Below are 25,163 nucleotides of genomic sequence, written 5' to 3' on the forward strand. Positions count from 1 at the left end.
ACCTAACCCAATAATAAACCTAAACAAATATAGTTATTTTATAATAATTAATTTAATATAGTATTAAAATATATTAACATAATAAATAATTAATTAGGGTATTTTATTAACAAATTAAAATAAATTGTAGTTTACTCTAATAATTACAAATTAAAATTAAATTATTAATTTAATTAATTATAAAATATAGAATACTCAAACAAAAATATTTACCTTTAAAATGTCTAGATACTTTATCAAGTTCTTAATTTAACAAGATCTTAATTATCACTCTTAAATTAATGATTTAATAATATTAACAATAATGAATCTAATAAATAAATATGATATTTTATTAATAACATAAGATAGATTTTAGTATGGTATAAATTAAAAATATAAATACAAAGTAAAGTAAAATTATTAGTTTAATTAACTATAACAAATAAAAAAAAGACTTTGATAGAGGACATTTAGGTTAATACTTTTAAAGCCATGATAAAATAATTCATTTAAAAAAAATTTAATAATCAACTTAAAGAGGAAAAAGGGTTCAAAGGACGAGATGATGGAAAACAAAGATGGTTGAGAGAGACAAGGATGAAAGGACGAGCGTCAAGAGAGGGGAACACAATGAACGTCGAGCGAGTGAAAGTAAATGAATTGGGTTTAGGGTCAGAATTCACTTTAACACATTTTACACTAGAACGAGCACTAATGCTTTAGGGTATGTGAGTGAGCGCAATAACGTTTTTTGGCAAGTCAGAGTAAAATCACTATCACTTTCACTATCACTTTCCCTCAGGGCGGCGCACTAACAGACCCTAACTAAACTGTTCAATTACCAAGTGCTTAAGGCCAACTCTGTTCAAATTGTTCAACTTCTACAGTCGAGACAAATGTTCAAATTGATATCAGCATATCATCGATTAACATCATCTCCCGCAGAATGGGAGGAGAAATTGAATGGTGTAACTAAACAATAATTTTGTTTGCATGTCTTCGAGAGATGACAACTATAGAGACTCCTGTGCCAAAAATCAGAGAGAGCCAACGAAGAAACATTCTCATCATAGTCAAACGGTGTCAAAACTTCAACACTTTGTATCATACCGTCAAATTCAGCTTTCAACTTTGTAAGGAGGAAGATCTTCAATCCAATCACCATATATGCGGCTAATCTTGTTTGGCCCTTTCCAGTTGAGGATGCACCTTTTCACCTGAGGTTCCTCTTGTTTGCAAGAAGTGATCATGGGTCCCTGAGTCGGAGGACCATCATTGATATCGTTGTAGGGATGAGGGAAAATCTTGGAAGGACCCATTCTTCCATTGTCATTCTCTGACTCAACGTGTCTCAACTCTGAGGAGAATTAAAAACACCATAATTTGGTTAATAATACAATAACATAAAAACATCAACAGAGCAAGGAAAATCGTTTTCCAGACTGCAGTAAAAGCACAAACAACAATCACGTAGTAAGTACAAAGATCTTGGGTTTATTAGTTGGAAAAGATGAGAAACACAAAATACTGAAAATTCATGGTTTTAAATATTGTGTGTTTCTTTGTACTCACTAATCCATGTGGGACTATTCCTTAACAGAACTAATCTATAATTCTATAAATCTCAACTATGAAGATAAAAAGGTAAGCCAATCAAAGAAAACCACTACGATCTCCCAACATGATTTGATGATTAAGTACCTGCTTGACCATGTGCATAGTGACAATCCTCGCCATATTGACAGTGGCCTGTCAGCTCCCATTTGTGACACAACCTCGTTTTCCAGAAAAAGGGCTTCTGGTTCAAACCATTACCATCTCCACTTCTTTCTCTGTTAATCCCTGCAGCAGTAGTTGAGGTGGCTATGTTTATGACTGAACATTCCCTAACCCTATCAGGGTCTTCATGCAGAAAAGTGCACCTATCACCATAGGGACACTCCTCCCCATTATAGAAACTCCTACAAATTTTCAACCTAGACACTCTTTGCTGTTCTGTGTCCAGCCAATTTGGCCTAAGCTCTTCCTGCCCGTGAGCAAAAGTGCAGCTACTCCCAAAATCACATATGCCCAGTTTGAATTTGGTGCACAGCTTTGTTTTGAAGAACTTCTCTTTGTTAACAAGAAGAAATTGAGGGGGCACAGGAGCCCGATGGGCGTTATTTGGGCTAAAGGAAGGATTTGACTGGACAACTTCTATGCTTCTGGGTCTCTTAGATACCGGTTTACCAGGTAAGTCAGCAGGTATGAATTCGTCTCGGTAGCCAAGGTATTGAGGTGGTGAGTTCACGAATGAAGATTGATGTGGAGGACCATTAGGATCCATTGTATCCAAGCGTTGAGATCTGGCTCTTCGTCAGGTTTTAGCCCTTCCTGGTTCTTGACAGTGAGGGATTAGCCTGCTGCAAAACAAAAGAAAGGAGAGCCAGATCAGAAGTCAAGTATCCAGCCCTAGATACATGACTAAAGAAATCTCAAAAAGTCAACGAAAAAAAATCAAGCACAATTTCTCCTACAAAATGCCAAACCCCTCATTATCATGAAGCAAACACAGCGATGGAGATTTCGGGGACAAAAACGAATCCAGAAACCTAGACGAGATTGCACGAAAAAAAAAAAAAAAACCCACAAATACAAAAATCCAAGACCTTCCGCGATGAGAACTAGAAGCATCAGGTAAAATTTTATTTTCGCCGCAATGTCAATCGTGAAAAAACAAAGGAACGAGAACTTGATGAAAACCGCAAAAATGTGAAAATCGTAATACTGTATGGATCGGAACTCATAAAGTAGACATCTACCGACTCAAAAAAAAAAAAAAAAAAGAGTAGAAGAACAGGGGGGGAAAGAGCAAAGTTTACCTGCTCCCACTTCCGATTGAAAAGAAGAGGACACAAAAATGCACACCTGATTCTCGGAAAACAATGCTGAAGAAATAGATGCGGAATCGCAAACCTTTGCCGCGGAAGAACCCTAAAACCCTGGTAGAGTCAGAATCACTAAACTCGTAAAATCTTTCTAATGGAATAAAACAGGAAACATTTATAGTAAGTCTCTTGAATTCCGAAAAATGACAAAACTACCCCCTGGGTTTGTTATTTTTGGCGGGGAGTGCCGTTATAACTTGCGCCACAACTCTCCCAATCTGTCCAGCGAGACTCGCACCCGTGGCCATGAGAAACTGGATTTTCCTTTATATCTTTTTTTTTTTTGTTGTCCATTCCCCATTGTTTTGAACCTTGCTCCAGTTTTATTTGGAAAATGAAGGTGGAAGGGACTCCTTCCCCTACTCTGTGTTGAATAAGAGGGGGAGGGTCCCCTTCCCATTTTGCTTTTAATTAAAATTTTTTACAAATTTGGCACAATATGAAGGGAAAAGGGGTTCCTACTTTATTTTTTTCAAAGGAGAGGGGAGGACTTTTCCCTTGCTTTTTGTTGAAATTTTTTACTAAAGTAGCTGAATGGTAGGACAAGATTCTTTTCCTCTCTGCTTTTTTGTCAACTCATTTGACAAAATCTAATTAAAGGCAAAGGGGGAAGAGAGATATCCTTCCCTCTAGGTATGCACAAATAGGGTTGGGCATTAGGTCGAGTTTTACAGGAAACCTGATGCAACCCAAAAACCTCGAAGTCGGGTTTCGAGTTCACCCTATGGGTCGGGGATGGGTTTTTCCAAACACACAACCCATGGGAACCCAAAAACCTCCTCGAAGTCGGTTTTCGAGTTCACCCTATGGGTCGGGGATGGGTTTTTCCAAACACAACCCAGGGGAACGAGACGGATATAAAACAAGGTAGAGAGGAAGTTGCTGAAAATGATGATCGGATTGGGTTTGGATTTCAAGAAACTTGACCCTGACCCAACCCCAATGAACAGATCCTGTTGTAGGAGAAATAAAAGACTTAACAATTTTTAAATTTGATCGAGTAGAAGAATCCCATTCTGATAAGGTTTCTCAAAGCATGATAGAATACTGAGTTTGTCTCCAATTCAGACAGCAACATCAGTAGACCAAGGAGAGGAGTCTTGTTGAACCATAGTGAACCATAATTCTAAGTTGCATGAGTTTCACGAGTTATGAATTTAGAAACTAAGACAAACTAGATCAGGCAGCTGTAGTAGTTTTAGAAAACCTGTCGCCAGGTTTGGACAACCAATGAAGGCAGAAACGAAGACAAACTTGTGGTTATAGAAGGCAGAAAAAGAAACAACGGAAAGTAACTCTCTTTTTGACAATCGAAAAGTATCGAGCAACCAGAAAGCTTCAGCAAGCTCTGAAAAAAATAAATTGAAGGGAGGAGACACTAACGGAGGAGTTTTCGAAATTAGAGACTGGCTTCAGAAAAGAAGCAGAACGCTGCATGCATGAGGACAAAATCTGGAAACGAAGTCTCTAGTGAGCATGTCTGGGTATAAGTCTTAAGAATTACAAACATCTTGCATGAGCCCCATTGAATAAGCGAAAAAACTTTCGGAGAAGACCGAGAAAAAAATCCAAACACCACCTTGCATGGACTCGGATTGGCAAGTCACCTCTAACATCAGTATCTCATTTTCACTTCCAAGTTCTGGTAAAAGATTAAACAAAGGCGAAAACTTTCATATATGCAGAGTAGGACAAGTGTGTTCATGGTCTCTAGCCTACTCGAAGTCCCACTCACATGTTCTGACAAGTTTTTTTCCCCATTTTAGGTGCCAACATAAAAAAGCTTAGGTTATATTAGTTCAACAGCAAAACAGTGCTTCCAATTTATGGCCTTCCTTCAAGACTAATAAGGATTTACATACTTTACTTAACGCTGGAACGAGATAGAGTAGGAACCAGTGTTGGGATCTTTAACAGCTTTGAAGTTGTCCATGCTCATCCCAAATCGCCCTAGTATGGAACTGCCCATATCTTTCAGCTTTCCTGTAAATGCAAACAAGATGTTTAATAGTCGAAATGGTCATTGTGAGGTGAAGGCACAACAGCTTGCATTATATGTAAGCATCTTGCCTTTTGCAATTACTAATGAGATTTATAGAGAATACATGACAGAGCTCTCGATGAATTTAACAAATATATTTAACAAATATAAATGGAAGAGTAGCTGAGAAATGACATACCAATCATCTCTTCTTTCAACTTTTCCCGCTTCTCTGCAGCCAATGGCTCCAAGCGCCAGATGGTTCTCCTGGCTTGATCATGTGATGGGTCCAACTCCAAGATACTTTTCATGTCTATAGGTTTTGAAATAGATACACAATAGATATATCAAGAGACAAGGAAGAGAACAAAGTGTCGTTTGCAGTGGCACAACCATAACCAAATAAATAGAACCAAATGACTAGAATATGATTGCCTCTACCTAAATGGTAGGACCCATGTGACCTTGAGAAATATCAAGTAAAAATATACAAGTAACGGTGCCACGTTGAAAGAGCACTCATGGGAATGTAAATGTAGAAACAACAAAATTGAAGTAAATGTGAAAACAAAAAAAATCAACATATACCTACACATTTACCTGCAATGGCTTCTTCAAAGTGTTCAAGCCTTTCATGAGCCTCTGCCCTTCTAAGTAGTGCTTTCAGATAAGAAGGATTCAGTTTCAAGGCTTTTGTGGCTTCCTTAATTGTGTCATCATACCTTCCCTGAGTAATTCAAAACTGTAAGGCAATAGGACTAAAAGATATCCAAACTGGTAAAAACTAAACTTCTTACACTATTAATCGATGCAGCGAATGAAACCATATAGAATGAAGATAAACTTTATCACCTGACAATTAGAGGAGAAATTTTCCATAAAGAATGATTTTTTTTTTCTTAAACAAGAGGAAATGACGACAACAAGGGATGAAGGTAATGGCAAGGAAGCACAAGATCTGATCATGGATGATGATATAGTACCGAGTAACAAATCAGATTCCAAACTAGAAAAAAACTTTAAAAAAATACTAGAAAAAAGGACTTTAAAATAATCGAGGATTAACAATTTCCAGTTAATATTTTTGCTCAGCGACAAATCTCTCACCAATACTGGAAACAAGGTTTATGAAGGAATTATATGTGGAAGGATTATTTTCAAAAGAAAGCTTACCAAAAATGCAATGCAAATGACACATATCTCGTACAATTACATAAAAAAGTTTCCTTTTTATCCTTTGAAAGGCATATAAAGATAAAAGTTTACCAGTTTTAAGTAGCAGATAGCACTATTAGCATTACATATTGAACGAATCTCAGTAGTTGAAGGCATTTCAGGAGCAAGTTGTAATGCACGTGTATACTGGTATAATGCATCTTCATACTGTCCTGCTCCAAAGAGTCTGTTACCCTCCACTTTTGCGTCATTAGCTTGATCTAATGCACTCTGTTTCAAAGAAAATACTAGAGTATCAAATAGGAGATCTCTGCAGATGAAAGCTATAGTAACATAATAACACATGGAACACTAAAAAAAGGAAAAGGAAATGGACAACCCCCACAACCTGATAGTAGCACGACGCGTACAAGGTTACAAACAAACAAGAAGACTCGGATGGATTGCTAGACGTACGCTTGCAGAATGTGTTGACAAATAACCACTAAATCATTGCAACTGACAAAATTTTGAGAAGTTGACCTCCTTTTTGTAACTAATGGATAACATTAACTCTATTAAAAGAAATTGGCTATACAAGAGAAGAGAGGAACAGCATATAAAAAATAAATGACCTGTCACTTTTTTTTAGAAAAAGTAAAACAGAAGATGGCCTGCCACTTCCATTTATAAGAGGATAAAAGATCCCAGACAACATATGCTTTAAAGTGGTAAAACTAAGGCTCAAATGATTGGATTCAGCTTAGAGGTCATTGACTGCATATTTTACTAATTCTATTAAGAAAATTAATATTCCTACACCACTATATATAGTCTACAAGAAGTCTGAACCTTCCCAAGGACATGCCACCTCATATTCTTTCCAATTGTCTACCCAAAAAATAATTTCCAAATGATCTCCACACTTTTCTCATCAGTTACTTCACGAAAGAAAAAGATGGGATCAGATTTTGAGAGGAATCACAACTCATGGTTTCTATAGAGAATATGAAGGGGGAGATGTGAAACAAGAAATAATAACTTTTATTAGGTACAAAAGTAATTAGCCAAAAGCTCTAAAGTTTATGGAACACAAAGCTAAGCTCTTAAATCATATCATACTAGGCTAACCTAAAGTGCCACTAATACTGCTGGTTAGGGCCCACAGAATCACAACAATACACCATGCTTCCATGTCATAGACAACAGTTCTCCCTTTCCAAGTTGCCCCCTCTGTGACACGACAACCCACTCTATAAGTACTTTCACTTCAAACCAAATAACCCTTTCCACCCTTGTGATGGCTCTAACTCTGGCAGCATATACCCCTTCTCATAGGTCAAACCTGGGTGATTTAAACACAAGATATGGTGCCCACTCTGACACCTTATGTTAGGTACCTAACCAATACGTAGAAGCTCTAAAGGTTTTTTTTTTTTTTTTTTTATAGAGTGGATGGAACCTTGAACCTATCCATGCTAGGTTGGCCCAACAGAATGCCCCAGGTTGGGCCCCAAAAGTTCATAAAAAATTCTACATTTCAATAAGTACAACACACAACATATTGCAATGACAAATAACATATCTGTTGAAAAACAAGAACATGGGCATTTTTGGTCATTTTACCTTGTCATTATTTATATTTCTTGATGTAATCTTATTCTACATGTCAAATTATGTCTACGGACCTAATTTCATGTAAATGGGACATGTAGAATAGGAGATATAGAGATTTAGGGTTTTCACTTAAAGTAGGGGCAATGTTGTAAATTAACCCTACCTACTCAACCCTAAATCTAAATAGAAGCTGGAAGGAAGTCCAGCCATGAATTTTCAGTTTTATATCTCAATTTCTCTTCTCCAAGCTCTATCCTTCTCAGTCTCTCTCTTCAATCTTTTTTCTTCTAACTTTTTACATGGTATCAGAGCAGTAGATCGCATCTGGGAAAGATCTTTGTGAGTTTTTTCTCTTCTGTGAAGCAGAAATCTACATAAAGGAAGATTTTTTTCCAGGATTTTGGTTACAGGTTAGTAAAAATCCAAATTTTTCTCCTTTTTTCTCTGCCATAACCCTAAGGTTACTGGTCCTACTGTTCTACGAACACATTTTGATGTTCTAAACTGCCAAAAGAAGCTCTTTTATGCTGATCTGGAGGTATGTGCCAAAATTCCAGAACAGTAACTGCTGACGTCATATGCACACTTGCTGATGTAAGCCCTAGTGCAGGTTCCAATGCACTTTTTCTTCTGAATTTAATCTCCTTGTTGTATTTTCTGGACTGTTTGATCTGCGCACATCTTATAACTGCCCTAATTGTGGTTTTTTATGTGGTGTGGCCCACTTGAACTGGTTGTTGATTTGGAATTTTTGAGGGGTTTATTTGATCTTCTATATCTGATATGGCCGACTCTGGTGAGGTTTACACTCCAGCAAAGGAGTCATATAATCCTGATGGTAAAGATATTATCACTATCACCTCTGATAGGTTGAATGGTGATAACTACCTTACTTGGTCCAGATTTATTAGAATGTACTTGAAAGGTAGGAAAAAGTTGAAATTTATTAGAGATGACCCTCTTGCTCCTCAGGATGATGATTGGGAGGCTGCAGACACCCAAATGATGACTTGGTTTGTCAACAATCTAATATCAGGAGCCAAGTTATGAACTTTGAAACTGCCAAGGCTATGTGGCTGTCCTTGGAAGCTCTTTATGGACCAGAGAGCAATATTTCTAAGGTTTATGAATTATATACAAAAAAAATTGGCTTAAAAAGAGGTAAAAGAACTGTTACAGACTATTATAGTTCTTTTTTGAGTATCTGGCAGGAAATTAATATCTTTCATCCTTGTGGCGAAAGGGAACTTCGAAAACAGTAGAGTCAACTTCTTGTGGTGAAGTTTCTAGATGGATTGGGTACTGAATTTTGCTGCATAAAGGCACAAATTTTGGCCTCAGATGAAATACCTAACCTCTCTACTACCGTTAATAGGGTACAGAGAGCTAGAAAAGATACTAAAGCAGGTGAAGCTATTGTCAGTAAATACATCGGCTACAACATTTAATTCTATTGACCGTCCAAGGGACATACAGGGGCTGGTAGAGGTAGAGGTACAAATAATTCTAGCAAAGGACAAGGCCGAGGAGATGGTAAATCTGAGCACAAGTGTGTTCACTGTGGACGCACCAATTATTACTCAAATAGATGTTGGAAAATTTTTGGGAAGTATGCGTGGGCAAATAATAGTACACATGAAGGTACAACTCCAGGGTCTAAAACTACAATCCCACCTGATGCTCCATATGAATTACAAAAATTGATTCAACAATAACAATGGATCTCACAACAGCAGCAACAGATTTCCCAGAGTATGGCACAACTATTTATTCCCTCTACATCCTTGGCACATATGACTCTTACTGCAATGAGTATGTCTGCACTCTTAGTGTCTTATTCCCCATCTTGAATTCTTGACTATGGCACTAAAAAACACATGTTAGGTATGTCCTCACTATTTCTGATTTAAAAGAGTCTATTCTTGTTAAGCATGTTAATCTTGCTAATGAGTCATTTTCACCAATATAGGCAGTGGGAAATGTTACCCCTGCACCTTTTCTTTCACCTCAATCTGCACTGTTAGTTCCAAAATTTCCTTTAAATTTGTTGTCTGTCAATTAGGTGGCTAAGTCTATGAATTGTTCTCTCACGTTTTACCCTAATTGTATGTTTCAAGATCTTGTAACGAGGAAGATGATTGGTTCCACTCGTGAGAGAGGAGGACTATACTATCTGGATAGCCACAATCCAGACAGTACTTTACATGCTCTACACACAGCTGATTCACCTTTTTTTGATGAAATGTGAATTTATTAAGAGAATAGAAAGGAGCTAACTCCTGACAACAAGAGATTGCAAGGAGGCTCCTTTCTTGGCTAGGGCATCAGCCACATAATTTGCTGATCTCGGAATGAGAGACCATAAACAATTAAAGAGATTTACAATATCCAAAATTTCAAAAAAGGCATCCCAATGGCGCCATGGAGGAGTAGAGGCATTCTGACACCAACCAATCACCACCTTAGAGTCTCCCTCGATCAGGACAGGTCCGGAACAATGATCGCGAAAAACACGAAGCCCATTGAGAAGGCTTTGAAGCTCAGCCATCATGGAGTCTGCAACACCAAGCGGCTCAGAGAAAGAGACGATCTGGTTCCCAAGAGAATCACGGATCACGCCACCAAAGCCAGCTAAGCCAAGGTTACCAAGAGAAGAGCCGTCAAAATTCAGCTTAAGGACTTTGGTAGGAGGCGGGGTCCATTCGCAAATGACAGGAGGCTTCGAGGAGAGGTGAAACTGGGCTAGGCTTCTCCAATTATTCCTGATGGATGATCCAGAGAAAGGGGAGAAAGCCTTTCTAGAATGAAGCCAAGTTGCAATATTGCCTGAGATTCACCTCTTTAGTGGTATCTCAAACTTGGCCATCCATCTCCAGCAAAACTGATTCAAGTAGTTCTAGATCTTCCTTCTAGTATTAATTTCCAATGCGAGTCATGTCAACTAGGCTAGCATCACCGGAGCTCCTTTCATGTTTCATCTCATAAAACTAGTAAACCTTTTGAGCTTGTCCACTCAGATGTCTGGGTTCCTTGTCTTGTGACTAGTCAGTTTGGTCATACGTAATTTATTTTCTTTATTGATGCTTTCAGTAAATGTACTAAGATTTTTCTCATGCGAGAAAAACCTGAAGCCTTTGATGTTTTTCAGCTATTTTTTAATGAATTAAAGAATTAGCTTGCAACTTTTATCCATATACTTCGTACAAACAATGGTCTTGAGTTTATGAATCGTAAATTTGGCTCTTTCTGTCCATCACAAGGAGTCGTTCATTAGACTTCTTGTGTGCTTACTCAACAATAAAATGGAGTTTTCGAATGCAAGAATCGTCATTTACTTGAGGTAGTTCGTACTATGCTGATTCACATGAACTTACCTAAGACTTATTGAGGTGATGTTATTCTTACTGCATGCTTTCTGATAAAAAGAATGTCGTCTTCTGTTCTTGATGGCAAGATCCCCCTATTCAAATTGTTTTACCTACAGCACCTTTGTTGCCAGTGACACCTCGAATCTTTGGGTGCATATGCTTTGCACATATTTTTTATCAATCAAAGGATAAGTTGTCTCCACGGTCTATCAAGTGTGTCCTTCTGGAGTATTCTCGAACACATAAATGCTACAAATGCTATTGTCCATCTATGAGAAAAACATTTGTTTCTGCCGATGCTACCTTTTTTGAGGATGTTTCCTTCTTTTATTCTTCTACATTTGAATCGGCTCCACCTGAACCCTCTATACCTACTCCGGTTATTCCTCTTCCAGTTGATGAATGTGCTCCAGCTTCATGAGATGCTCCTACTAAAAAACTATTGCAGGTATACCAGCGCCGACAATAACCTTCTCATTCTAATCCAGACCCCCTCCTCACATCCAACCATAACTCTTCATTGTCACGTAATTCTGAGGTAAGTGATTTGCACCTTCCTATTGCCTTTTAGAAAGGTGTTTGTAAAGGTACCCACCATCTTTTATCTCATTTTGTCTCCTTCGATTCTGTATCTAATAACTATCGTAAGTTTGCTTTGTCCATCTCCACTTGCACTATTCCTTCAGTGCAGGAGGGCCTGTTGCAACCTCATTGGAAGAATGTTGAGTTGGAAGCATTAATTGATAGGACTTGCCAGTTATGTGACTTACGTCCAAGTGCTACTGTAGTTGGATGTCAATGGGTCTGTACAATTAAATACAACTTTGATGGATCAGTTGAACGGTAAAAGCCTCATCTTGTTGCAAAAGGGATTACACAAATATTTGGGGTGGATGTTTTTTAGACTTTTTCTCCAGTTGCTCACATGTCCTCTGTCCATATACTTATTTCTATTATAGTTCATCATAGCTGGTCTCTAATCTAGCTGGATATTAAAAATACCTTCTTATATGGAGACCTTGAGGAAGAAATCTGTATGGAGCAACCTCCAGAGTATGTTGCTCAGGGGGAGACACATAAGGCCTGTTGACTAAAGAAGGCTCTTCTGCAAGCTTGGTTTGAAAATTTTAGCTAAGTGGTTATATCTATGGGATTTCATAGAAACCATTGTGATCACTCATTATTTATTCTGAAACAATCGTCCAGAAATATTAACTTACTGGTATATGTAGATGATATCATTCCATCTAGGAGTGACAGATTAGGTATTGAAACAGTTAAAATCCCAGTTGGCGAAATCACTTTCAGACTAAGGATCTGGGTCAGTTGAAATATTTTCTAGGTATTGAGGTAACGAGAAGCAAAGAAGGAAACAACACTGACTCAAAGGAAATATGTTACTGATATGCTTCAAGAATATGGTCTTCTGGGGGCTAAACCTGTAGATACACCTATGGAAGTAGGACTTGATCTTCGTGATGATCAGAGTCCAGAAGTAAAAGATAAAACAATATATCGAAAGTTAGTGGGCAAACTCATCTATGCTATAGTTACTAGACCAGATATTTCATTTGCAGTGAGTGTACTGAACCAGTTCATAGAGCATCCACGTAAAATTCATCTAGAGGACGCACAAAGAATCTTAAGATATCTAAAGGGAGCACCAGGAAAAGGTCTCCTTTTCAAACCTAAAAATCACTTGAAGATTGAAGCTTTCTCTGATGCTGATTATGCAGGCTCCAAGCTTGACAAGAAATCAACTACTAGATATTGTGTATTTTTGGGAGGAAATTTAATCAACTGGAAAAGAAAAACAAAATGTTGTTGCTCAGTCCATTGCAGATGCGGAATATAAAGCAATGGCCCACACTATCAGTGAGCTAATGTAGATAAAATTTGTTGTCCAAGAGTTTGGCCTCAATCAGCAAGATCCTATGACTATGTATTGTGAGAACCAGGTAACAATCTTCATTGCAAATAATTCAGTCTTTCATGAAAGAACAAAACATATAGAGGTAGATTGTGACTTCATTCGAGATGCAGTATTGAGGAAAGAAGTAACTACTTCGTATGTTCGGTCCGATGATCAACTTAGCGATATCTTAACTAAAGCACTGGGAAAGCATGAATTCCTGAATTTCTGTGGCATGCTGGGATTGTTCGAATATACTCTCCAGCTTGAGGGGGAGTGTTGAAAACAAGAATAGAGGCATTTTGGTCATTTTACCTTGTCGTTATTTATATTTCTTTATGTAATCTTATTTTGCATGTCTGTAAAGGGGACAAGTAGAATAAGAGATAGAGATAAATAGGGTTTTCACTAAAGTAGGGGCAATGTTGAAAATTGAACCTACCTACTCAACCCTAAATCTATAAATAGAAGTTGGAGGAAGTTCAACCACGAATTTTCAGTTTCCTTTTCTCAATTTCTCTTCTCCAAGCTCTCTCCTTCTCATTCTCTCTCTTCAACCTTTCTTCTTACTTTTTACAATATCAATATGCAGGATTCCTACTAAAGCACCTAGGCTCTTCAAGTATAAACTGTTAAGTTTATATAACAGATTAGGAGGTAAAGAATATGGTTGGAGAACCCCACTTTATTATGTCATTCTTCAACTCAAAGGACAAGACCAGCTAGTTCAACCAAACTTTTGTCCCTCTCTTTGGTTAAAAAAAAAAGTTGGAAGAGTGTCAAAAACCAATGGACCAGCCAGGTTAGCCAAAACATATGTCTAGATTTTCAGAAATTTAGATAGAAGGCCCCCTCCTTTTCTTCTGATCAACAGGGAAGGGATCCCCCACCTTCTCCAACCCCATAATCACACAATGACAGGGAAGGCAGAAGATCCTACTTTGTTGCAAAAACACAATGGGAGAAGTTCCATGGGGCGGAGGGGAGGGCAGTGGTCCTTCCCCCACTGATAGAAAGAAGAGAAGCAAGGGTAGGGCTCCACCCTCCTCCTTTGACCTTCCTGTAGATTGGAGGAGGAGACTCGCCCAATCTTATTTTTCTTTATTTTTATTTCAAAACAATGATGTCAATATGACTTCTCCCAAGTCAACGAACAATAAAAACCAGGTTACTGAACCAGATCTCTCTGCTTCGGTGACCTGGTTGATTCTAATAGCTTTGGTTCAACTTCCTTCCTGTCTTTCTCCACATTCTTGTATCAGTCTTAGACTCTTTTTAGCCTTTGTACCTTTTTCTTCTTAAAAAAATTTAAACAAGTCAATGAAAATTTTAAATTGACACAATTTAAGCTCATTTATAAGCGGCTGACTTCCACCTATCTCTTTGAACCATATAAGTGCTAATAGATATTCATCACCACAAAATTTTAAAGGAGAATACTTCATTAGCCTTAAATGAAATACACAAGAATTCATGATCCCTACAGAAGAAAAAATTAGTTCATGTAAATATTCCTAATCTAAATCCATAGAGATAACTTGTTCTGGACCACATCTACAGCATATAACAGTCTCAAGCAAAAGACGTTTTCAAATAAATTTAAACTACAGAAGAAAGGGGTTGATTTCTACAGATAAAAAAAAAAAATCATATATGACTCTGCCAATGAACACTCTAACCTGTTTCAGCTCATCCATCGTCGATGCATCTTCCAAAGAATCATCTTTACGAGGTCCAGATTGTTCCAACCCATCACTCTCACTTTCACCATCACTGGCAGTTTCAAAGTCTTCTTCCCCTTCCCTTCCTGATTCTTCAGTAAAAACTGTTGATGTCTCTAAAGATTCATTCTTTTTAAGATTTTGTTCACTGTCAGCCTCACCTGAAGTAGAGGTTGATTCTATAACCACCATTTCCTTCTAACAGAATAACAAGGATAAGATATCAGATAACAGAAACTTTTAGGTTGAAAGAAAGCTCCATTTTTTGGGAAAGAAAAAAAATTGCTAGTTTAATTATCACACAGCACGACTCGCTCTCACTCTCTATAAAAGTAAACTATGAATGAAGGAATTCCTGAAATGTACACTTGAAGAGGAAAACAAGGAACCAGAAAAAATTAGACTAGAAGATAATGTAAACTGCAGTAAATAAAAACCAACAAGCAAAAAACGGAAATCAACAATCATCTAATACAAAAACCTGACCTACACACAAAGTAATAGTTTGTGCTGATTATAAAAGTATGAATACAGATAGGGATAAAGAAATGCATCAATTAATACTCCTTTTCAGATTGACAACGGTCAGTAATGATGAAAGAAAGAATAAGAGACCGAATGAAATGATGAAGTCCAGGCTAGCATCAAAAGTCACACTCAGAGCAAATTTAGTTTGTGAGTTCTATGTGAAATTTCAACGTCAAAATATGCTTTTTATTTATTCCTATTTCAAAATTTTATAGTTTAAAATATATTCCTTAGCAATTAGCATCTTATTAACAAAAATTACAATAAGGGTTTTGGCAATTAATACTAAACTCAAATAAAATTAACTGTGATTGCAACAAAACACATAAAAGGAGAAAGAGAGACATTGGTTCACCAATAGGGAGATTGAAACTACGATTGAAGTTCAAGGTAGAAACATGGATCACCAACACTAATATTGAAACCATGATTAAAGTTTGAGGAAGAATGAAAAAAAAAAAAAAAAAACTCTAAGTGAAAGATGGATGTCTAAGAGTAGGATCCAAAAACAAAAGAGATCGAAATATGTCAATGGGACAAAATCTAAGAACTGAAGGTGGTAGAGATGAAAGACAAAAGGAAATAAAGTAAAAAAAGGTCACTCGTTCTAAGGGAGAAAAGTCATTGGCAACCAAGATGAGACAGAGATGATTAAGATGATCGAGAATCTTCTCAATTTTCTTCACTCTAAAACCTTACTTAAGACGAGCTAAATTTACCTGTGGGAAAGCATCAATAGCAACGTTGCCCTGACCCTTCTTATATATAATTTCCTAATCATAGCCCAATAATTTCACCAACAACCTTTTGTTGAAGAGTTGTAGTAAGCAAGTAGCTGAGGAGTGCGGTCCACTCAAATCTGAAATTTTTCTCCCCAGCAAATAAGGTCTCTAATGTAGTTCAGCTTGAACAAGAGCAAATAAGGTCTCTAATGGAGCGAACAAGTATATTGCCTTCCAAAGGCAAAAGGATGGCCTTGCTACAATAAAACAGCTCCAATTCCCATCTCTAATGCATCACATTCTACCACATAATTTTGAGAAAAATTCAAAAACCCATCGTCTATTGTATTTCTCCAGAGATGAAATGAAAGATGGGTAATTTGACTTTTAAGAGCTATGCTAAAAGGATAGGCCATAATTATTATGGCCAACCTGCAACAAGAAGTGAGTTATTTATACCAAGCATTTGCAAGAGCTGAGATGGTCATCATCACCTGTTTGAGGTGGTGGAAGGCTTGAGAGGCCTCCCTTACCCATGAAAAGTTCTTTTTGAAGAGACCTATGTACAAGCTACTAATGGACGCATGATGTTGCACAAACCACCTATAATGACCTATTAAGCTAAGGATACCCATAATTGCATGATTGTGGTCGACATAGGTTAGTCAATCACGGCTGGGTCAACTACAATTGGCAATGTTATCTATTACCCGATCACTCTTTTGTTTCAACCACTTACAATTGGATATGGAATAAAAATCTGTTGAATTTCTTGAAAAGGGAAATAATTCATTGACTTGATTATAACTGAATACAATTGGCCTCTATTTATAATAGAGGAAATAAGTAGAATAAAATTACAATTAAACTACTTAAGTCTCAATTACACCCAAAATCAAACACTTAAAGATAAGCCCTGGAGTAACTACACAACTGAACAAGAATAGAAGAATAGAAGACTAATATACCTAAAATACCTTGTAAGAGAGATTCTTCTGTTAGACTACCTTTCGTGAGACACTTGTAAGAATCATTCATATGAATCGTTGCTCTGTAAGACTTCTTGCTATGAGAGTCATGTAAGACTCTTCCATACCAGTTTTTCAACACTCCTCTTCCAGCTGAAGTTTCTAACTTTTAGCTAGCAATGAAAAAAATTCTTGGTCTTCAAGAAAAAAATCTTCATATCATACTCCCCCAACTTAGATATTCGGGTCACATAAAATTTTATTACAACAACACTTGGGATTCTTCATGGTAGATTCTATCGCCTACCTCATCCTTCATACTTCTCCTTCTATTCTCTCCCTCAAGCTGGGAGGTAATGGCAGTGATCCCAGCTTGAAACAAAAAAATAATTGTAGCAATTATCTCCTCCATCAAGGTGTCCTAAGGGTAAGGACTCAACTGAATACAGACCCTCAAAAAATAAAAAATATGGGTGGAAAAAACCAACTCCAAAGGATTTCGAGCACAGGGTAATGCCTACGATAAAAAAACCCATGTAAGGGCACTAGTAAAAAAATCCAAAAAGAACCAATTGAATCAACTTAACAAGTGGCTGACCTAAAAGGGTTAACAAGAGTCCAAAAAGAGATGGTAGGTGTAAGGTAGACCGCATAGAAAAGGGTTATGGGGGATAAAAAGTTGATATAAACACCATGGTAATAGAGTTAGAAAGAGATTGTAAGTAATACCTCAAAGGAAAGTTTTTGAGGGGTGAGTATAACTTTTGGAAATGACAATGCAGAATATACGCAATTGCAGCAAGCCAACAAAAGAAGGGTGACCTCGGGCCTAGCTGCCTCGTACAATCTCCTTGGAACCAAAATTAATAATTTTATAAGGAATGACTTTTTCATGACAATACAGGAACAAAACCAATTCTGTTGGTCTGAAACAAATAAGTTTAACCCTGACCTGGAGCCAACTTTTTCTGTTTTCTGAAAATCTAGTGCCTGAAGTCCTCCAAAACTGGCACCATCTCTGCAACCATAGCAAGGAAAAGGAATAGCCTTCTTATCAAAACCAGCAAAAGAAACAGCTTTTTTCTCCATATCGTTCTGGAAGGTTAGGGAGGCAAGAAAATTAGGCCAAGGCAGCAGCAGCTTCCAAGCAGTTGTTGGACCTTGGTTATGCAGTCATTGATTGCATCCTCCGCTGATTGGGCTTCAACTGTCTTCCAGGCATCCCACTGTGCTCTCTCCTTTTTGTTCTCATTGTTGGTAAACTTGGGAAGGAACTTATCTTTCTGAGCCGACTCCTCAAAGTCTTGCTTCAAACCCATTTTCTCCTGCTCTTAATCTCGACTTCCACTTCATGACCAACGTTGAGAATTTGTGTATGGCCACTTGCACTGTTGCCCCATGATAGTGGCAGGGAAGAGATTCGGTGAGCTTGCCAACCCGGCGCAATGGCGACAACTATGAAAAAACGATGTCTTGCTGCATTGAAAAGGGCGCCAGGGGAGGGATGACATCCCTCCGGCACAAAGCTTCCACTGCAGGATTCTGATCCTATCTTCTTCTCCCAGTCTAACACGTCTATAAAAAAAAACATTTCTTGAAAATAGTACTATTTTGTCATTGAGTTTTGAATCTCGAAGAGTTTTGATGGGTCAAGAAGCTTCTCTGAAATTCTCTGAAAGCTCTGATTGTTAATGAACATAACCAGTGCTGAAAGACCCATGTGTTGCTGGTGTTTGTGGAGCTTAGTTTCAAGCTTCGTGATGTAAGCTATGAGCACCCTTTCAAGTTACTTATCACATAAGGTAGTAAAAACAACAAGGGAATCCATCCAACCGGTGGCAAAGTCATAACATTCAAAAAGGAGATTGCGAGATGAACTTATGAAATGGGAAAGCCTCATGTTCACATCCTCCCCTTCCTTGCACAAGGCCATTTCTTAGCCATCATGAGCTTCTCCCATCATGTCGTTGATCATTGCTTCAAAATTACATTTGTTATAATTCTTTCAAGTATGCGTAATGGTTTAGCTATTGAAACCCAGCCACTACTATAGTGGTGACATTCAGCTGATGTTGAACCCAAACGAGATGCTCTCAATAAGGGCAAACATCATCTCACTTGGAGAAGTTGACTAAAGATATCAAAGAGTATGATCCAGACAAAATTTCTAGTGTCATTGCAAACATTGGTCCTGCATTTGTTGTCACTCAAAGACTACGAATTTCTAAACTTGCATTTTGGCTGCTACCTTGGAAATTTTGGCTACATTTGTTTCACATCCTGAAGCTGATTGAAGTCAGGATTGTTCATGCACTCAATGAAGTTCTAGTTGGATTTTTGTTTTCCCCTATGATTGGTCAAAGCTAAATCTCTTCAACTCAATCTTTGTATAATTCCTGACATGTTTCTAACTCAATTTTTTTTTTTGAAATGAGTTTCTAACTCAATTTGAAATTGTCCCACCTTATCCTGATGTCTTTTTATAAAGGAAAAACATATTCTGATAAAGCAATCTGGTTAGCAGGAACTCCAACAAGAAATGAGACGACCAAGCTATCAACCATCATGCCTGAACTAAATCTTGCCCATTTGTCGTGGAACTGTTTCAATGACCCAACGCCAAGGCCAGCCATTTTCCATTTCATTCTCACAAGAATTCAAACAATAGAGCAGGCTGACTGGCTCTAATGCAACTCCTTCATTGATATCAAATCCAGGCCTTTCAGTTTGATACCACAAGCTCTACAAATATGTCCATTGACCTCAGAAGCTGAAGCCGATAAGTAGATAAGGCTGTTTTGGGTAGAGTGTCCAGCTTGCTTGGATTGGCTTGATCAACAGCTAGTCAGATTGGTTATTTATGCTCCACTTGGAAGCACCTTGGTTCTCAACCAAATGCAATTTCAAGAGTGATGCTTGAGGTTGAACAAACCATGCCGTTCCTGTGGGTTGTCTGGCCTGATCTTGTCCACAGATCTGCTGTCATCTACCTGGATGGTTTCCAAGCCGGACTGGCTCACTGGTAGAAAATAGTGAGAGGGCATCACAGAAGAAGCTGCTGAGCCATCCTTCTATTTCCTGCTTCATGTCCCACTATGGAAGGAATTCAACCATAGAAGGTTAATCAACAGAGCTCCCTGCATCTGCTGGCCTTATATTGCTGGTAAGTTCATCAATCAAAACTATATTTGTGATAGGTGGATGGGTTTTAGAATGAGAGCAGATGAATATGGGATTATTACGAAAGAGGTTGAGGAAAGTATGAAGCTTTTTTTTTTTTTACCAGATGATCAGAATCAAGCCCTCGGAGATTAAGAACTGGCAAAAAGAAGTGTTTGTGAAGATGGAAGTTCTTTAAATAAGTTCAATGATTTTTTTGAGGGATTGTTGGGACAAAACTTTCTCACCAATAAGTTGAAAAACATGCTTCTTCTCCTACTTATTTCAGCTTGCTGAACTCGTTCCCCAAAATTAATTATTTATTTGTAAACTTCGGGTGAAGGTTCAAGTTGTAAAGCAAATAAACAAGACTTAAACGGGCTAGTTTACATGGATTGGCTTATTGTTTTACATTTGTAGTTATCAATTTACGACTATTTTAACACTGAATTAGGCTATTTTGACCATTTCCTCAGTGTACATATAATAGGCAAATTCAGGAGCAACCTTTCAATCTCTTATTGTTAGGGTTTTGCTTCTGGTTTCTTTGTAATTCTTTTTGTTAATATATACATCATTTATCAAAAAAAAAAAAAAAAAACATATAATGGGCAAATTCTATCATCGTCAAAAAAAATTTAAGTAACTTACAAGGATGTTGACTACCTATTTATACCAATGTTATAAAAATTGACCTGATCATCAACTTGGAGAGGTGACCAGGTCCGGTTGAACTTGGGTCAAGCGCGTTTGCCCGCCATTCTCCCTGTCTGCATTTGGTGGGATGAGGGAAGTATCCCTGCCCTCTCCACCATCACACAACAAAAGCAAGGATGGTGACAGCCCCTTCCCCCTACTTGTGGAGTTGGATAGGGGTGTGTGTGCTCACCATCCTCTGTGTTTCAATTGTCATACAGGGGACTTCTCAGAACAAGTGGTGATGTTTCAATTGTCACACAGAGGGGACTTCTCTGAACAAGAGGTGACCCAGCATAGACAAGCCTAATCATATGGTTCACAGGTTAAATCAGCAAACATGGCTTGGTCAACTGCCTTTCGACCCAATGCCAGGTCTTATAACAATTTGATCTGAACTAGGCAAGGCTCTAATTAAACCCTGTCAATTGGTCGGCCCAGTCCGGGTTTGATAATACTCACATACTTAGTTAAACACATAGCAAACATTATCTTATTTTAAATTAAGTCAAGAAATGAGCCTTAACATAACCATACTCAAGTTTATAATACCTAACTTGATCATTGACCAATCAAATTGATCAGGTTTGGCTCAATCCTGATTAAGTAGGATTTGGTCACCGGTAGACCAGTGAAAATATCATAAATTTAAAAAATATCTTTTTAAAAATTTTAAGGTAAGGTGAGAGCCTTCCCCATATCCGTAGGAAGGAAAAAACACAGCACTACCACTCCCACCATTCATTTCATTAGCAAAGGATAGGCCCCCTCCCCTCTCCTCTATCATGGTAAGTGTAATAATAGGAAGGATGGAGATTCAACCCTTATCATTTTAAATAAAAGGGGAAGAGGCAGCCCCCTCTCCCCCTCCCCTTTTTTCTAGTGCTATCGGGAGGAGCCCTCACCCTCCCCACAAAAAATGGCATGTAGGTCGAAAGCTCCTCCCTAGCTGGTGCTCACTTTGTATCATATAAGAAAATTTTCCCCTTACACAACAAGTTACTTGCCAAACTAGACCGAGTCAACTGATTCACCAGTTAACTCAATGAACCGGAGCAAGTCATGAGACTCATGACCCATTTTGAGTTTTAGAGAACTCTAAAATGAAAGGGGGATTGAGTTAGATTGAACCCAGTACAATCAACCAATCCCATTACAAGGTTTTGTAACATAGGTTGTTTTTAAAAAAACAGTATAAATTTTTCAGTGTTAAAACACAAAACTTTGATTTCTTACAACATCTTTTATATAGAAAGATGGATAGAGAGGTGTGGATGAAAAAAAGGACTAATTTTAATTCTATTCCTCTCTCTTGAGAAGGGGAATAAAAAACGCCACATACAAATAAATGAGAGTCTAATTCAAGCTCCAATTAAATTTATGGGACTATCATTTTGCTTGAAATAGAATTATAACATTGTAAATTTGCAATCAGTACACATTCAGACAACCAATTGATGATTACACAAATTCCTTAGAAAAAATAATCTAATATAAAAATAACTTGTAAAATTAACAAATAAAACGTAAAGTATCCTTCTAACAATGATTTTTGCATCTATTACCAAAGTGAACATATGAGTTGTTCAAGGTTCATGCAAATTAACAAAGTACCAATAAGGTGATGTGAGATACTGGACTATTATTTATGAGGCTTCTTAGTGTGTGGGCATGGAGATGCACAAAACTAAGAACCCTCTTGTTAATTTTCCAAGCATCATCAATGTAGCATCAGTAACATGTACCCCTTAGTTTGTCCAAAAGTTTCACAAAACACAAGTAACACTCAATATCAATAAAGGGCATCTAAAGCTTTGCACATTTTCTTCTCCCCACTACCATAAATTTTCATGCATTAGTTTTTATAGTGTTCCTTGAAATCATCCTACAATGAGAGGTGAAGCGACTAGAATACTCCCTAATCCCAACATGCTCAACTACAGAGAATGGATACTCAAGAAGAATAATCGTTTTAGCAAGTCAATGGTGAGTAGTTCCTTGATCATATTTGAAATTAGTCAAATATGTAGTCTCATCCCTGTCTTTATCATTCATATTAAGGAGCATATCCTTTTCAAAAAAAAAAAAAAAAAGATTAAGGAGCATCTGACCAATTTAAGGCCACCCTTGTGTTTTTTCAACATGGGACACTTTTTTATGTGGTACTCAAGTAAGAGGTGCCCCGAGAAGATGCGACTGAAAACTTTGAATTGCAAAAGTTAAAAATTGCAGTCAAATTTTTATCTGCATGTACAACCCTTTCAATGTCCTCCAACATTCTTGATGTAAACTTTCTTCTCCTATAGGCATTGGTTTGACTAGTTTCAGTGCTACCATTGGAGTATCACTACCTTATTCGGTGTTAGGGCAACTTGCTCAACCCCAACTCCATCCCCATCGATGTAAATAGGTTCAGACATTTTGCTCAATGAAACTAGATAAGCCATGAAGTATGAAAATACTCGGCAGAATTATTAAAACCTCATACTCGCTTTCTATCAAATTATAGACAAATAATAAATAACTCAAACAAAGTTAACTTCAATACACGACTTAATTTTTATTCAAAAACCATGTGATGGATTACAATACCAATCTCCTCACCACATAGCAAAGAGATACCCATAGCACTCCAATAGCCAAATATACCAAAAAAATATGAGAACAGTAACAAACAAAAAATCATAGATAAAAAATTAAAGTTCAACTTAAGAATAATAGAAAAGACACACGCTTGAGTTCCTCGAGGGACTTTGCTGAAAGCAAATTTAAACAAAGAATGAAACTAAAGGGAGGTTTTGTTGATGACAAACCTTCGAACTTTTAAGTCATGCGACTAAAGTTAGGAATCATAATCCTTCGAACTGAGGGATCATATACCTTCGAACTGAGGGACCGACCGCAAGGATGATTTTAAATTTGGAAGTTACGAGAGAAAGAATTTCGGAAGTAACAGAGCTATTTGTTATCAAAATCGACGAACCAGAGGAGATTTGATCGGAGGGACGTCGGGTTTTCATAGAGACAGGTGCTGCTAGAGATCTGGAGAACCTTCGAGGTTAGATGAACTTACACCTTTTATGCAAATATTACTTTTGTACCCCTAGAATATACCATTCACCCGTTCAGCCTGATTATTCATTTAGGTAGAGTTTTTTATTCAAATTTTTTTCATTTAATAAAATTAACACTTATATAAACTCTATAAAATCATTTATTCACATACAAATAGAGTTATAACTATTGGTTAAATTGGGTTAAACTAGACCTGGTCTAAGTTACAGGTTTTATCTAGCAAAAGATATGAGAAAACTCAGTTGACTCGATCGGATTTGTTGGTTTGACCTATGAACTTGAATAACCTAGCCGGCCAGCCAAATCATATTTGAGAGACACCCATGAGGGGGAGGAAGTTTTCCCTAGGCAAAGGAAGGGAGTCCCACTAGCACTAGAAAGTGGGGGGAGGGGCCTTTTTTGTACAACTGCCATTAGAGACCACAATTAATCCCCTCCCCCCCTTAGAAAATTAGAGTGGAGGCACCTCCTAGAAAAGAAGAGCTTAAGGGTAAAAAGGTAAATTTGCTCTTCATGGGGTTGTTCAAAGCTAGAATCAAACTTGCCTTTCTTGAAGAAGATGAAATCTTGTTAGAATAAATAGAATTTTTCTTTGATTGATGTAATCTTTTAAATTCCTAGAATCTTTCTTAGATTGATGTAATCTCTCAATCTCCTGTAACCTCACTTTAAATTATGTAATTAGGGAATCATAATTGATTGAGGAATTTCCCAAATAATACATTGGAAAAAGTATATGTAGCGGTGGTGGCTGAAGGAAAAAGCAGTCAAGTCTTTTACAAAATCTCTATTTTGTCTCTTGTTGTTCTCAAATTTATGCTCTACCACCTCCCTCTCCTTTCTCCTTTCCTCTTCTCTCTCTTTTCCTTCTAGTTCTAGTTCTCTTTACCTCACTTCCTCTACTCTACTTCTCTTTTCTTCATTTTTCTCTTATTCCCACCCTATTAACCTCTCCTTTTCAAATCTTCCTTGAACTTTTAAGAAAGATAAAGACCCTTACTTATCAATTGGTATATTCTTCATCTCAACCATAAATTGGATAAAAGATTAGTTTGGCCAGACTATAGAGCATATTTTATGTGGAAATATTATAGTTGATAGAAATTTATTCAAATTTAGTTTTTGAAGTGACATGTTTCAAGTCAGTTTTATCTCCATATAGAAAGATATCACTATCAAAGCCGACTAGGGTCCTATAGTAGAACAAAACCAATCAAATAACTGCAAAAGATTCAAAGTGAGAGCTTTACATATCAAGTTATGTACCAAATTAAAGATATTCGAGTCTACTTTTTGGAGTAGCAAGTCATTTGGTATTTTGAGCTATATTTTGTGAGATATTATCATCAAAA

General features: G+C 37.3%; 2 protein-coding genes across 3 annotated transcripts; both read right to left on the reverse strand.

Moving 5' to 3' along the window:
• Positions 1–826: 826 nt before the first annotated feature.
• Positions 827–3,240, reverse strand: LOC137950592 (zinc finger CCCH domain-containing protein 39-like). Its single transcript, XM_068797148.1, has 4 exons — positions 3,066–3,240; positions 2,844–2,963; positions 1,684–2,384; positions 827–1,339 (listed from the first exon to the last, which is right to left on the reverse strand). Exons 3-4 carry the CDS (start codon positions 2,306–2,308, stop codon positions 1,101–1,103), a joined length of 864 nt encoding a protein of 287 aa, XP_068653249.1. The 5' UTR covers positions 2,309–2,384; positions 2,844–2,963; positions 3,066–3,240; the 3' UTR covers positions 827–1,100.
• Positions 3,241–4,555: 1,315 nt separating this feature from the next.
• Positions 4,556–23,788, reverse strand: LOC137950320 (uncharacterized). Of its 2 annotated transcripts, none has more exons than XM_068796716.1 (6): positions 23,550–23,788; positions 14,622–14,858; positions 6,157–6,336; positions 5,491–5,617; positions 5,090–5,203; positions 4,556–4,892 (listed from the first exon to the last, which is right to left on the reverse strand). In XM_068796716.1, the coding sequence occupies exons 2-6, from the start codon at positions 14,853–14,855 to the stop codon at positions 4,777–4,779; spliced, it is 771 nt and encodes a 256-aa protein (XP_068652817.1). In that variant the 5' UTR covers positions 14,856–14,858; positions 23,550–23,788; the 3' UTR covers positions 4,556–4,776. The 2 variants fall into 2 exon arrangements, with proteins under 2 accessions (XP_068652817.1, XP_068652816.1); XM_068796715.1 differs by having other exon boundaries at positions 14,622–14,861.
• Positions 23,789–25,163: the final 1,375 nt, after the last annotated feature.

The sequence above is a fragment of the Aristolochia californica genome, unplaced genomic scaffold, assembly GCF_029961685.1.
Source record: "Aristolochia californica isolate CCGP_79_NKW_82.1479 unplaced genomic scaffold, dmAriCali1.0.hap1 SCAF_14, whole genome shotgun sequence".
Classification (NCBI taxonomy): Eukaryota; Viridiplantae; Streptophyta; class Magnoliopsida; order Piperales; family Aristolochiaceae; genus Aristolochia; species Aristolochia californica.

Coding starts and splice junctions, on each gene's coding strand:
- LOC137950592 (XM_068797148.1), bottom strand. CDS start 2,308: ATGGATCCTAATGGTCCTCCACATCAATCTTCATTCGTGAACTCACCA. Junction 1,340..1,683: donor CTATGCACATGGTCAAGCAG/GTACTTAATCAT, acceptor AATTCTCCTCAG/AGTTGAGACACGTTGAGTCA.
- LOC137950320 (XM_068796716.1), bottom strand. CDS start 14,855: ATGGTGGTTATAGAATCAACCTCTACTTCAGGTGAGGCTGACAGTGAA. Junction 6,337..14,621: donor CGATGGATGAGCTGAAACAG/GTTAGAGTGTTC, acceptor TCTTTGAAACAG/AGTGCATTAGATCAAGCTAA. Junction 5,204..5,490: donor CTTTGAAGAAGCCATTGCAG/GTAAATGTGTAG, acceptor CAAAACCTATAG/ACATGAAAAGTATCTTGGAG.